The sequence below is a fragment of the Giraffa tippelskirchi genome, chromosome 4, assembly GCF_054371585.1.
Source record: "Giraffa tippelskirchi isolate mGirTip1 chromosome 4, T2T-mGirTip1v1.2.pri, whole genome shotgun sequence".
Lineage (NCBI taxonomy): Eukaryota > Metazoa > Chordata > Mammalia > Artiodactyla > Giraffidae > Giraffa > Giraffa tippelskirchi.
In genome coordinates, this window is record NC_137278.1 from 19,988,397 (window position 1) to 20,002,438 (window position 14,042).

Sequence of the window (14,042 nt, forward strand, 5' to 3'; positions counted from 1 at the left end):
GTGACTGGGTGTCAGTCTCACAGAGTCCAGAGAAACTGGCATCTGCTGGAGACCTCTGCATCCTTCAGGGAGCGGGAGGTGTCCCGGTGTTGTTTTGTTAGCCAGTCCCAGGTGGGAGAGGATTTGCAATTCAACACTCTGCTCTTTTCCCGAGCCTTGTGACTTGGCCAGGCTCCTGGGTGGAAAGAGAAGCTGCCTGCTCTGGGCTCAGTGTTGCTGGGCCAGCCTCCCAGCTCCTGAAATTAGCCTCCGCAGACACTGTTCTCTGGGCACTGGGTGGGGAGGCCTCTGGCATCCCCCCGAGCCCAGCCATGGAGGAGCAGGACCACGCCTGTGACCCCACCTGGGAGCCCCCACAGGCAAAGAGCCGCCCGGACTCACCTTGGTCGTGGGTAAGGGCCAGGGCATGGCCACATGCAAACCCCCCACCCCCCGCCTGGCTGAGGAGAGTAGACGGGCCCTATGGGTCTCGTAGAGGATCGGTGCGTCCACATTTTTCCAAAGAAGTGATGGGACCAGCCGCTCCCCAGAGGCTCCTGGGATGGAGGCTGCATTTATGGAAGAGGGTTTAGAACTGACTCCAGAAGTCAAGGCATTTTTCTTTGCCTTGGATGGAAAGTAATAGTGACTGCTTTAGTCCTTAAGACAGAGAGTTATTTGAGGACTCCTGCTCACCAGGTACTGTGCAGGGAATGCTTGCTGTCTTCTGTGTTTGCATGCAGGCAAGGAGGGGAGGCCCCGAGGGTTGAAGTTACGGGATCAACACAGGCATTTGAGCACAGTTGTGTCAGCGAGTGTGATGTGTGTGCTGCGGGCGCCCCTGGACTCCAAAGCCAGAGAGGTTGCACTGTCTGCATTTTCTAGATCTCATCCTAGATGTCCAGGCTTCGGTCAAAGATAGTTATGTTTGTGTGAAGCCCCCAAAGCAAGAGTAGAGGGTGTTCAGATAACCCCAAGTGGAAGTGGGGACCAAGGGTGGAGCCTGGACTAGAGTTTGGGCTTGGCTATTTCTTCCAAAGGCTGGGGGTCTGGCCACAGTGAACATAATGTGTTACTGGTAGTGGTTTAGTTACAAAATTATGTCTGACTCTTTGCGACCCCATGGACTGTAGCCTGCCAGGCTCTTCTGTCCATGGGAATGCTCCAGGCAAGAATACTGGAGTGGGTTGCCATTTCCTCCTCCAGGGGATCTTCCCGACCCAGGGATCGAACCCTGGTCTCCTGCATTGCAGGCGGATTCTTTATGACTAAGCCATCAGGGAAACCACCAGTGTGTCACTCCCCTGCCCCAAATGTCTAGGACACCTTTGACACTCCTGGTCTGGCCCCCAGCTGCGGAGGCTGGGCTGGTCCTGGAGGGTTCCACACACCCCGGAAACAGAGAGAGCTTGGGGCCTGTCGCACCTATGGGGAGAGGGTGAGGCGTGTGGCGTGCACGGAGCAGACACAGCCTCCTGGCTACCGGTTCCCCAAAGCCCCTGTCATTGTCACTTCAGTCATGTCTACCCTCAGGGCAGCTCCTTTCCCTGCAGGGACACGGGACCTTGCTGTTGGTGCTCAGGCAGAGATGCGGGGGGCAGGGGACACCTGAGAAAGGGCCTCTGGATTCTGCTCCCACCCTTTGCCACTTGGCCCTTTGGGCCAGTGTTTCCTGGGTGGACAGATGCTCGCAGAGGTAGCTGCGCAGTGAGCCTCCCTCTGCAGGTGGAGGACAGGAATGGGAGCACTCCCCTGCAGTGCTCTGTACATTGACGGCACTCACACTCTACCTAAACAGATGGTTTTGTGGTTCATTGGAGACTAAGACGGTTGTGTCTTGTTTTCCATTCCTGGAATGTCTCTCTTGAACAGCACAGCCCTGAGAACAGTGCCCCCTTCTTCTCCCACGTGGGCAGCACTGAGCTCTCAGAAAGCTCTCCCACATCCACTCTTGGACTGAGTCTCGGCCCTGGGACACAGGTCTTATCATGGCATCTCTCTTATACAGCCCATCTCTCTCATCCAGTTTCCCCAGGCTGTCAAATGTCATTTCCATTTGACAGCCTGGGGAAACTGAGCTTTTGATATTGCCTGACAAGCGGCTCGGGAATGGGAGGAGGTGGGGAAGATGGAGGCAGGGTGGTGGCCCAGCCCCGCCATCATTCCCCGCACCTGCGGATGCTGTGATCCGTGGGAGCTCTGACAACGCCTGCTTTCTGCTTTTATCTTTGGATTATTAGTAATGTTTCCTGGTTGTAAAATTATGTGTATTAGAAAAGGTTTAGATTCTACAGCAGAGTGTAAATATTAATAAGATAGTAAAATGCCAATCATTTCACCACTTGGGAGGTTGCCTGGGAACTTTGTCAACTGAGGTTGCCCTGTGTTTCCCTGGAGGCTCATTATAATTAAGCCACAGAAAGGATTTCAAAGTCTCTAGTTCTTTTTTCATTTCAACCCCTTCACTGCCCTGTGTGCTCAATTCTAAAACCCCCAAAGCCCCCTGGCTGTCCACTGTGGCCTGGACCCCTTGCTGTGTGACATCTGTGACTGTGTTCCTGGCAGAGGCAGGTGTCCACGGCAGAAGAGGGTGAAGGGGGATTGGGGACAGTTTGCTGGGCTCTGGAGCTGCTGTGCTGGCTGCTGGGTGCAGGGTTTAAATGGGCCCAGGAACTTGGGCTTGGCTCCCGCTGGTGCCCACATCCAGGAGAATCTGACCTGCTGAGCTGAAGAGTGGCTGCAGGGCAGGGATCCTGGGAGTCTAATGGGGCTCCAGGGAGAGCATTGGCCTCCTTCCACTGTTGGGTGCTGGGTCCAGCCCTGGGAGGACAGTGGAGGCCAGGTCCTGAGTGAGGCTTCAGCAAAGCTGGACTGGAACACAAAGCAGGAAATCAAGGTGGACGCCCAGATGGACTGCCTGCTATGCAGGAAAGCTTAGGAGGAGGCTGCAAGAGAGCTGGCCAAGCAGGGCAGGAGAGGCGGGAACAGCAGCTGCCGTGGCCAGGAGCCCAGGCTGAGCTGGCTGCTTCTGGGGAGGGTAAGAAGGGCTCAGCCATCGTGGGGCACTTTCATTCCTGGGGCTGGGAAAGGGCAGCTGGCAGTGCCGAGAGCCCTGGGAGGCACCTGTTAAGTTGACAACAGCTCCCTGAACACAGGCCACATCCCTCCCCAGAGGCTGTGAGCTTGATGTCCAGGTTTTGAGCGTGTGCAGAGCCCCGTGGGGCACAGTGATGGGTGAGACCTGGTCCCCACCCGCAGGAGGTCAGGGTGGAGTGTGAGTGGGTGCGTCTGCCAGCTGCCAAGTTCCTGTGGACACAGATCAGGAGGAATTCCCACTGGCAGGGCTGGGGAAGGCGTCTTTGTGAAGCTGGCATTGGAGCCAGGCCTTGGGAAGAGGGTAGGATTTCAATAAACAGGACACATGGGGGAGGGGTGGTGGGCAGAGACTTCTAGGCCAAGGGTTCAGCCTGAGTGACAGCTGGGCTTCGCGAGAACAGGGTGTTCCCCTAAAGCTAAGTCTGCAAGTTCTGTTCCTCAAGCTGTTTGGGATTTTATTTCTCCTGAGCTGGGGCATGCGTGGTGACATTCATCCTGGTCAGGCCCCCAGCCTGTGAGAGAAAGCAAACAGTCACGGGCCAAATATGTGGGACTCGGTGTGAATCCAGGGCCACACAGGGCCTGGGCTCAAGCTTTAGTTTTACCACTTACAAGTTTGATTAACTGGAGCCTAAGTTTTCTTATCTGTAAAATGGGACTTAACAATGCCTAATAATATAATAATCACAGGGACTTGGTTGCTCGTTGTTGTTCACTTGCTAAGTTCTATTCGACTCTTTGCAACCCCATGGACTGAAGCACATCAGGCCTCCCTGTCCTTCATCATCTCCTGGAGTTCACCCTGTTTCATGTCCATTGAATCGGTGATGCCATCCAACCATCTCATCCTCTGCTGCCCTCTTCTTCTGCCTGCAATCTTTCCCAGCATCAGTCTTTTTCCAATGAGTTGGCTGTTCGCATCAGGTGGCCAAAGTATTAGAGCTTCGGCACCAAGTGCTTGGTAATTGAGCTATCATTAATAAACCTGAAAAAAAAATAGCTTGTTACAAGTTGGGTTGTCAATACCAGTGAAGAGAAAATCATTTGCATTTGGACCATTGATCTCAGCATGGTAAAGAGATAATGCACAAAATCAGAGCCCCACATCCCCTCGTATGGCTCGGAGTGAGCCTTTGTGCAGACCTTTTGGCTCAGCATTCAAGGCCTCTCAAGAGCTTCCTGCTCTTGGCTCTGTCCTCATCTACCACGACCATGTGTTGCCAGGCAAGTGCCTCTTCTCTGAGGTGCTGAGCCCATTATGTTAGCTGGGTCTCCAGGGAATGAACATCAGGTCCTCAGACCCATCCTGCCGTCTCTAGCCCCTGAGACTTGGCAAGGGGCTGGACTTTGGGCCCCAACTTCCCAGAGCACATGTTTGCCACTAAACTCCATTGGCAAAGCCAACCAGAAGCCTTGGCAGAAGCTGGGTCATAGCCTCCAGGACCCCCTTCCTCAGGAACCCCTAGGGCCAGCACGCCTGACAGTGCTGGGGGCATGGAAAGACAGACTCAGGGACAGGGTCCGCCTCTCCCCAGAGGCCCAGCCGACTTGAGACACATGTTTGCCCACCTGATCCAGGCAGGATCCCAAGAGGCTACTGCCTGGGATCAGCCTGAAACTACCGGCTCCCTGGCTGAGTGATGGGGAGACGGGCAGAGAAACTAGGAAGCAGTCCCCGCACGTCCCATCCGTGGGAAGCAGAGCTTTTGGCCTCCTTGCTCTCTCTCTCCAGTGCCCTGGGCCCACCCACCAGACCCCTGCTTCCTGTGAAGTCGAGGGGGAGGTCTGGAGCTCCCCCTGGAGTTGATACTCTGCCACTACAGAGTGCCTACAAACAGGAAAACAGAAAAACTACAGGAAAACATTTCATGCAAACACGGGCTCAATAAAGGACAGAGATGGTATGGCCCTAACAGAAGCAGAAGATATTAAGAAGAGGTGGCAGGAATACACAGAAGAACTATACAAAGAAGATCTTCACGACCCAGATAATCACAATGGTGTGATCACTCACCTAGAGGCAGACATCCTGGAATGTGAAGTCAAGTGGGCCTTAGGAAGTATCACTATGAACAAAGCTAGTGAAGGTGATGGAATTCCAGTTGAGCTATTTCAAATCCTAAAAGATGATGCTGTGAAAGTGATGCACTCAATATGTCAGCAAATTTGGAAAACTCAGCAGTGGCCACAGGACGGGAAAAGGTCAGTTTTCATTCCAATACCAAAGAAAGGAAATGCCAAAGAATGCTCAAACTACCACACAATTGCACTCATCTCACACGCTAGTAAAATAATGCTCAAAATTCAAGCCAGGCTTCAGCAATACGTGAACCGTGAACTTCCAGATGTTCAAGCTGGTTTTGGAAAAGGCAGAGGAACCAGAGATCAAATTGCCAACATCCTCTGGATCATTGAAAAAGCAAGAGAGTTCCAGAAAAACATCTATTTCTGCTTTATTGACTATGCCAAAGCCTTTAACTGTGTAGGTCACAATAAACTGTGGAAAATTCTGAAAGACATGGGAATACCAGACCACCTGACCTGTCTCTTGAGAAACCTGTATGCAGGTCAGGAAGCAACAGTTAGAACTGGACATGGAACAACAGACTGGTTCCAAATAGGAAAAGGAGTCCGTCAAGGCTGTATATTGTCACCCTGCTTATTTAACTTATATGCAGAGTACATCATGAGAAACGCTGGGCTGGAGGAAGCACAAGCTGGAATCAAGATTGCCGGGAGAATTATCAATAACTTCAGATATGCAGATGACACCACCCTTATGGCAGCAAGTGAAGAAGAACTAAAGAGCCTCTTGATGAAAGTGAAAGAGGAGAGTGAAAAAGTTCGCTTAAAGCTCAACATTCAGAAAACTTAAGACCATGGCATCTGGTCCCATCACTTCATGGCAAATAGATGGGGAAACAGTGGAAACAGTGGCTGACTTTATTTTTCTGGGCTCCAGAATCACTGCAGATGGTGATTGTAGCCATGAAATTAAAAGACGCTTACTCCTTGGAAGGAAAGTTATGGCCAACCTAGATAGCATATTTAAAAGCAGACATTACTTTGCTAACAAAGGTTCGTCTAGTCAAGGCTATGGTTTTTCCAGCAGTCATGTATGGATGTGAGAGTTGGACTGTGAAGAAAGCTGAGCGCCAAAGAATTGATGCTTTTGAACTGTGATGTTGGAGAAGACTCGAGTCCCTTGGACTGCAAGGAGATCCAACCAGTCCATCCTAAAGGAAATCAGTCCTGAATATTCATTGGAAGGACTGACGTTGAAGCTGAAACTTCAATATTTTGGCCACCTGATGTGCAGAGCTGACTCATTGGAAAAGACTCTGATGCTGGGAAAGATTGAAGGTGAGAGGAGAAGGGGACGACAGAGGATGAGATGGTTAGATGGCGTCACCGACTCAATGGACGTGAGTTTGAGTAGACTCCGGGAGCTGGTGATGGACAGGGAGGCCTGGTGTGTTTTGGTTCATGGGGTCGCAAAAGAGTCAGACACGACTAAGCGACTGAACTGACTGACTGACAGACAGGAAAACCACCACCCCATCGTATCATAGCCGAGTGGCCTGTGGGACTTTTGGGGCAGAAACAGGATGAACACAAGAACGCAGTGGTGCAAAGTCAGTGATCACTGGGTCAAGTCTGAATTCCTCATTGAGTTTGTTTGTGATTTGCACACAGTGGTGCAAAGTCAGTGATTACTGGGTCAAGTCTGAATTCCTCATTGAGTTTGTTTGTGATTTGCACACAGTGGTGCAAAGTCAGTGATTACTGGGTCAAGTCTGAATTCCTCATTGAGTTTGTTTGTGATTTGCACACAGTGGTGCAAAGTCAGTGATCACTGGGTCAAGTCTGAATTCCTCATTGAGTTTGTTTGTGATTTGCACACAGTGGTGCAAAGTCAGTGATCACTGGGTCAAGTCTGAATTCCTCATTGAGTTTGTTTGTGATTTGCACACAGTGGTGCAAAGTCAGTGATCACTGGGTCAAGTCTGAATTCCTCATTGAGTTTGTTTGTGATTTGCACACAGTGGTGCAAAGTCAGTGATCACTGGGTCAAGTCTGAATTCCTCATTGAGTTTGTTTGTGATTTGCACACAGTGGTGCAAAGTCAGTGATCACTGGGTCAAGTCTGAATTCCTCATTGAGTTTGTTTGTGATTTGCACACAGTGGTGCAAAGTCAGTGATTACTGGGTCAAGTCTGAATTCCTCATTGAGTTTGTTTGTGATTAAACTTCTTGCAGGAAACTGTTGTTGGAATACACTCTGCACCCTGCTTTTAGACTCTGACTCTTGCTGTCATCTTCCCTTTCTGTCTGCCCTGTTCTCCTTATTTATAACCTCTTCTCTCCTGTTGGGCTGTGAGCCTCGAGGGCAGCCAGAGTGTCTCCATCTTGGTGTCGCCCAGAGCTCCTAACACAACTGTGTTACACGTCTGGGTCAGTTGGATTTATACCTTTTGTCTTGATGTAATTATTGCAGCACCCCCTTTTGCTCTGGAATGGGATGATCACCCTACCTGGCACACATCTGTAAGGTCATACCTGCATTTGGCTTTGGAGCCATCCCCTCACCCACAGCTTGTACCCAAAGGTCTTTTCTCACTGCCACTTACTGATCCTAGTCATCTCTTCCGGTCACGGCTAGGGAAGGTTGGAGGGCTTTGTATGGTAGTGCTGTGTTTCACCCAAAGATTAGGGTCTAATGTTAGCACAGGAGGCAGAAACTGTGTGGTCTGGTGCCCTGAGGATGTTCCCTACAGACACCATGCCTTGGTGTGTTAGCAGAAAAACTAAGGAAATAGATTAAATAGTTTCTCTATTGGAGTTTGTTGTTCAGTCCTTCAGTCATATCCATCCTTTGGATACCATGGACTGCAGCAAGTTCGGCTTCCCTGTCCTTCACCATCTTCTGGAGTTTGCTCAAACTCATGTCCAGTGGGTCAGTGATGCCATCCAACCATCTCATCCTCTGTTGTCCCTTTCTCCTCCTGCCTTCAGTCTTTCCCAGCATCAGGGTCTTTTCTAATGAGTCAGCTCTTCACATCAGGTGGCCAAAACATTGAAGTTTCAGCTTCAGCATTAGTCCTTCCAATGAACACCCAGGACTGATCTCCTTTAGGATTGACTGGTTGCATCTCCTTGTAGTCCAAGGGACTCTCAAGAGTCTTCTCCAATACCACAGTTCAAAAACATCAGTTCTTCAGTGCTCAGCCGTCTTCATGGTCAAACTCTCACATCCATACATGACTACTGGAAAAACCGTAGTTTTGAATAGATGGACCTTTGTTGACAAAGTAATGTCTCTGCTTTTTAATGTGCCATCTAGTTTTGTCATAGCTTTTCTTTCAAGGAGCAAGTGTCTTTTAATTTCATGGCTGCAGTCTCCATCTGCAGTGAATTTGAAGCCCAAGAAAATAAATTCTCTCACTATTTCCATTGTTTCCCCATCTATTTACCATGAAGTGATGGGACCAGATGCTGTGATCTTCATTTTTTGAGTGTTGAGTTTTAAGCCAGCATTTTCACTCTCTTCTTTCACCTTCATCAAGAGGCTATTTAGTTCCTCTTTGCTTTCTGCCATAAGGGTGGTGTCATCTTCATATCTGAGATGATTGATATTTCTCCTGGCAAATTTGACTCCAGCTTGTGCGTCGTCCAACTCAGCATTTCACATGATGTACTCTGCATATAAGTTAAATAAGCAGGGTGACAATATACAGCCTTGACAAACTCCTTTCCCAAATTGGAATCAGTCTGTTGTTCCAAGTCTGGTTCTAACTGTTGCTTCTTGACCTGCAAACAGATATCTCAAGAGGCAGGTCAGGTGGTCTGGTATTCCCATCTCTTTCAGAATTTTCCACAGTTTGTTGTGATCCACACAGTCAAAGGCTTTAGTGTAGTCAATGAAGCAGAAGTAGACGTTTTTCTGGAATTCTGTTGTTTTTTCTATGATCCAACAGATGTTGGCAATTTGATCCCTGGTTCCTCTGCCTTTTCTAAATCTAGCTTGAGCATCTGGAATTTCTCGGTTCATGTACTTTTGAAGCCTAGGTTGGAGAATTTTGAGCATATCTTTGCTAGTGTGTGAATTGAGTACAACTGTGCGGTAGTTTGAGCATTCTTTGACACTACCTTTCTTTAGGATTGGAATGAGAACTGACCTTTTCCAGTCCTGTTGCCACTGCTGAGTTTTCAAATTTTGCTGACATACTGAGTGCAGCACTTTCACAGCATCATTTCTTAGGATTCGAAATAGCTCAGCTGGAATTCCATCACCTTCACTAGCTTTGTTCATAGTGATGCTTCCTAAGACCTACTTGACTTCGGACTCCAGGATGTCTGGCTCTAGGTGAGTGATCACACCATTGAGGTTATCTGAGTCATGAAGATCTTTTTTGTATAGTTCTTCTTCTTAGTATCTTCTGCTTTGGTTAGGTCCATACCATTTCTGTCCTTTATTGTACCCATCTTTGCATGAAATAATCCCTTGGTATCTCCAATTTTCTTGAATAGATCTCTAATCTTTCCCATCCTATTGTTTTCCTTGATTTCTTTGCTTTGATCACTTAGGAAGGCACCGACTTCCTGGCCCCTTACCCTCACCCCAGGCTCTGCAGAGATGAGAAGGCAGCGGCGGGATCTCCCTATCCCACCTCCACCAACGTGCTTTGAGATTCTCTGATCCTCGGGCTCTTCATCTTTACCACTGGGACTAATAAACTGCCTTTGTTAGCTTATCATGAGGGTAAATGGGGTGAGGTTTGAGAGTCTTGGCAGTTGCATGAAGCACATAGTAGAAGGAGCTGTGGAAAAGGACAAGACACTGAAAAATTCAGCGTGAGCTGTAAGGTCTGTGAACCATAGGCTGGTGTCATGCTGGTTCTCACTGATCTGGGGCTGACCTTGGATCTGTGCTGGCTTCTCGAGGTGGAACTCCACCTTTTGGCAGCATCAAGAATGATCCTAACTTGAGAAAGCACATCTGGGCAGGAGGCAGGGGGTGAACAGAGGGCTTGGCTGGTGTCCAGGCCTGCTGAGGTTGAAGGCCATTGGCAGGTTTGAGGAACAACAAAGACACCAGTGTGGCTCGGCTAAGACCACAAGGGGAAGAATAGGAGTTTGTGTCAGAAAGCAAGGAAGGGGTGGGATCTGACCAGGCATCATCAAGGAATTGGCCTTGACTGTGACTGGGACAGGAAGTCCTGGGGGCTCGGGGGGCAGTGCAGGAGGAGGGGACCAGTTGGGAGCTCGTTGTATTAATCCCACAGGGAGGTGAATGTGGTTTGGACAGGATGGTTGCAATGGAGAAAGTGAGAAGCTTCTGGAGTCAGATGGTCAACAATGAAATCAAGGAAGAGGTCAAGGCTAGAAGTGTAATTTCAGTCCTTGAGTCACAGTGTTTAAGAACCCCAGATCTGCTGCAACCCCTCATTTTTTAAAAACGTATTTATTTATGGCTGTGGTGGGTCTTCATTTGGGGCTTTTCTCTAGTTGCAGCAAGCAGAGATACTCTATAGTTGTGGTGCATGTTCTTCTCATTGCGGTGGCTTCTCTTGTTGCAGAGCATGGGCTCGGTAGTTGTGGTGCACGAACTTAGTCACTTCTCAGCATGTGGGATCCTCCTGGACCAGGGATGTGTTAGGTAGTTAGAACAGAAAAAAGGAGTCCAAAATAGTGGTGGCTAAAACAACAACAACAGCAACAACAAAATAGTGGTGGCTAAAAGACAAAGAAGGGGAAAAAACCCGTGAAAATAGAACAAGGGAAGGTCTGAGGGACGCAGTGAGAACCTCAGGTGAAGCAAACAACTTTCTTGGTTAGCCCAACATAAGGCAGGTTCAGAGGAAGGAGAGAAAAACATAAAAAGAGGAGCCAAAAACTGAGCCACCACGGGCTTTCTTCTCTTTGCATCTTTTGGGTTGGCCCACCCTCACACCTAGAGAATGTATGTTCCTTTGCTTGCCAAATAAAACTGAGCTGTAACACCGAGCTATAACACTGGTCCGTCTGTCGCTTCAAATTTTTGCTGCGGCAAGACAGAACCGGGGAAATTACAAACTCCCCGGACAGATGTAACCTGTGTCTCCTGCACTGGCAGGTGGATTCTTCACCACTGAACCAGCAGGAAAGCCTGCAACCCCCCAGTTTACAGAGGGGGAGACTGAACCTGTCAGAGGACATGTTTTCTAGGCATGACTATAGACTTAAGGCTACAATTCCTTCCATGCAGGAAACATAGGTCAATTCAGACACCGCCTTGAACTTCTCTTCCTATTTGAATTTGGAGTACACTTAGCCTTGTTTCTCTTTCCAGATATTTCCTCTGTTCCCTTTCTCTCAGCTTCTCATCACTTCAGCTTCCTCCTGGTGTCTATGCTTATCCAACCCCATTTCTTCATTCACAGTTTACACTCAATTAATAAAGAACCTAGACGAGGGGTTGCCACTGTCAGCCGTCCACTTTTCCTTCAAGGGCTGGCCCAAGTGCAGCCTCTGCCTGGAAACCCCTGCTGGGAGTGATGCTTCCCTCCTAAACCCCCCACTTCTGTTTGGAACAGGCTTTTGTCATAGTTGTTCTGAGACTGACCCCTGGCACATAGCAAGTGCTTGGCATTTCTAGAAGGAACAGAGAATGAATGAAATACAAAGTAAGCACCTCTAAGTCTTTATCACTCGATGGTGAGCTTTTGCCTGGTTTTGTCTTCATTTACACACTAAGGCTCCCTGACCCCACTCCTAGCACTGACTGTGTGATCCTCCACAGTCCTGCCCTGAGCAGGTGGGATGCCCTTGGGGAGAGAGGAGCCAGAGGATAGGGGGGACCCGAAACAATTTATAGATGGCTCTGTAGTTAAGCCGAAGTGTAAATTGGGAGGCAAAGACCAGAATGTCAGGCTGGAAAGACTGGGAAAATGAAAGGCTGGTAGGAAAGGGTGGTGCCAGAGGGTCTGGCCCAGATGAGTTATTCTGGAATGCCTGAGGTTGGCGGATATTGGCTGCTGGACAGAGACTGTGTGGTGTGTTTTGTGGGTAAGCAGGCCTGGTTTAAAGGTACAGGAGTGGGGTGCATAGCCACACCCGGGGCACTGTGAGCAGAACATATGCTCACCAGAAAGGTCACAGCCATCCCACATGAATGATCTAGAAGAGGCCTGCCCCCGAGGCTCCAGTGGGTTGGATACTTCTGTTGTTGTCTGCTCCGTGTCATAAATCCAGTTCTTGCAGGATGCACAGTTGGAATGTCATCTAAAGTGATGAATCAATGTGAGTCCTTCTGTCGGACAAGAGGCTGTTTCTTATCTTCCCCCTCTGCCCTGGCTGCCCCGGGGCTGGGCTCTGTCGAGTCCCCAAGAGCAGGATTATCTGAGACTAGATGTCAAGAATAATTCTCTCCACTTCCTCCCATCATTCTAAAGCTCCATGTCATGGCTTTTGATCTATTCGCAAACAGTTTGATTACTTGAGTTTTTTCGCTAAGCTACTTGCGATCCTTTTTGGATTTGTTAAAGAATATAAGCAAGTAATATCCAAAAGTTTGGAATGAAAGACCTGTTGTTGTTTTTTTTTAAGCAGGATGGATGGGAAAGCAGGATGTTATGGGAATGTGACATTCCTGGCTGGTGGGTCTATAGTCTAGGGGGAGGGGCTGAAGAATGGACATCCCTTACAGCAGGGACAGCAAGGGGAGACAGCAAATTCCAAATTCCTCTGAAACTTGGAAGAGTTTATTGTTAGACAAATGAAAAGAGTGAGACTCTGTCTCAGTAGGAGAGCAACACAGAATTTGAAGGGTGTTTCAGTTCTAGGCTCACGGTGTGGCTTTGAGCAGGCCTGTGTCACTCTAGAGCTATGATCCCTCCTCCATAGGGCTGTAGACCGATCACAGCCGTGGGCACAGGAGCTAAGCTCACTATCATCAAGCCTTATCAGGTACCTTTGTGGGATGAGGGTGTGGCAGGGATGCTGTGTTAAGTTTGCCGTCCACACAGAGTGCTGGCCCAGGGGTCACCCAGGGCAGAAAGCCACCCTGCCCCCCACTCACCAAGCCTGCCGGGCTTGGGGGTGGAGCGCACTGGGATGGTCAGGAAGAAGGGGCTCCTCCCTGAAAGCCATTTATCCAGAGGGTGCTCTTTCTTCACTCTGACCCGAGGGGCCCTGTGTGTCAGCCATGGCTCCGGAGCTGGGCCTGACCATGATTTGCAGCATCTGCTGTCCCTAGTATAGAACTCTTGCCATCCGTGACAATGTCTGCAGACCCTTCCTTGTAAATGAAGTAAAAATGGGGCAACTTGTGAAATGCAGAGATGCTACGCTTGGCGCCCTCCCCTCTCAAGCACCCATATCCACCACCTCCTGCCAACCACCTCCACCCCTGTCCCTCTCTTCTTAGTCACCCAGGGCTCCGTGCAGCACAGTTTGAAACCCCCAGAGGAGGAGGCAGCCTCCTGTGGCCCATCCAGGTTGACCATTTGGGAACCACAGACTGGAATTCTTTTGGGAGCAAAATGGAGTGACAGTTTCCGGACTTCAGATTGGTGGGCTGAGCCTGTCTGTTGGCCACGGCTGGGGAACGAGGTTTCTATCCCCTGTTATGTCCATCAGGTCCTGTGTGTGCCTCCTTTACTCTGTAAAAGTGCAGCCCTTTCTGTGCTGTGCTTAGTCGCATCCAACTCTTTGTGATCCCATGGGCTATAGCCTGCCAGGCTCCTCTAACAGAGAGAAAGCCAGTTGCCCAGAGTCACTCATGTAGTTACAGCAGAGCTGGTATTAAAACCTACACCTGATTCCCTTTTCCACTGTCTCTTGACTCTATTTTAGCAATAGATGTTTAATTAAAAGCACTGGATCAGCTGTTAGGATGTGTAATTCTAGACCAGGACCCCATGGACTGTAGCCCACCAGGCTCCTCTGTCCATGGGATTCTCCAGGCAAGAGTACTGCAGTGGGTT

At 49.4% G+C, this 14,042-nt stretch overlaps 1 protein-coding gene across 14 annotated transcripts in view; it reads left to right on the plus strand.

The window, feature by feature from the left end:
* Nucleotides 1–14,042, plus strand: part of LPIN1 (lipin 1) — a 373,872-nt gene continuing 359,830 nt past the window's right edge. For 5 of the 14 annotated variants that reach the window (XR_014083719.1, XR_014083724.1, XM_081596556.1 and 2 more), the window contains exon 1: nt 1–392. Coding sequence is in view for 6 of the 14 variants with exons in the window: in XM_081596556.1 (XP_081452682.1) it covers nt 312–392 (81 nt within the window). In the remaining 8 variants the exon portion in view is untranslated. Of the gene's footprint in view, nt 679–14,042 lie in introns of all 14 variants that reach the window. The other 9 variants (XM_081596567.1, XM_081596568.1, XM_081596585.1 and 6 more) reach the window with 6 other exon arrangements.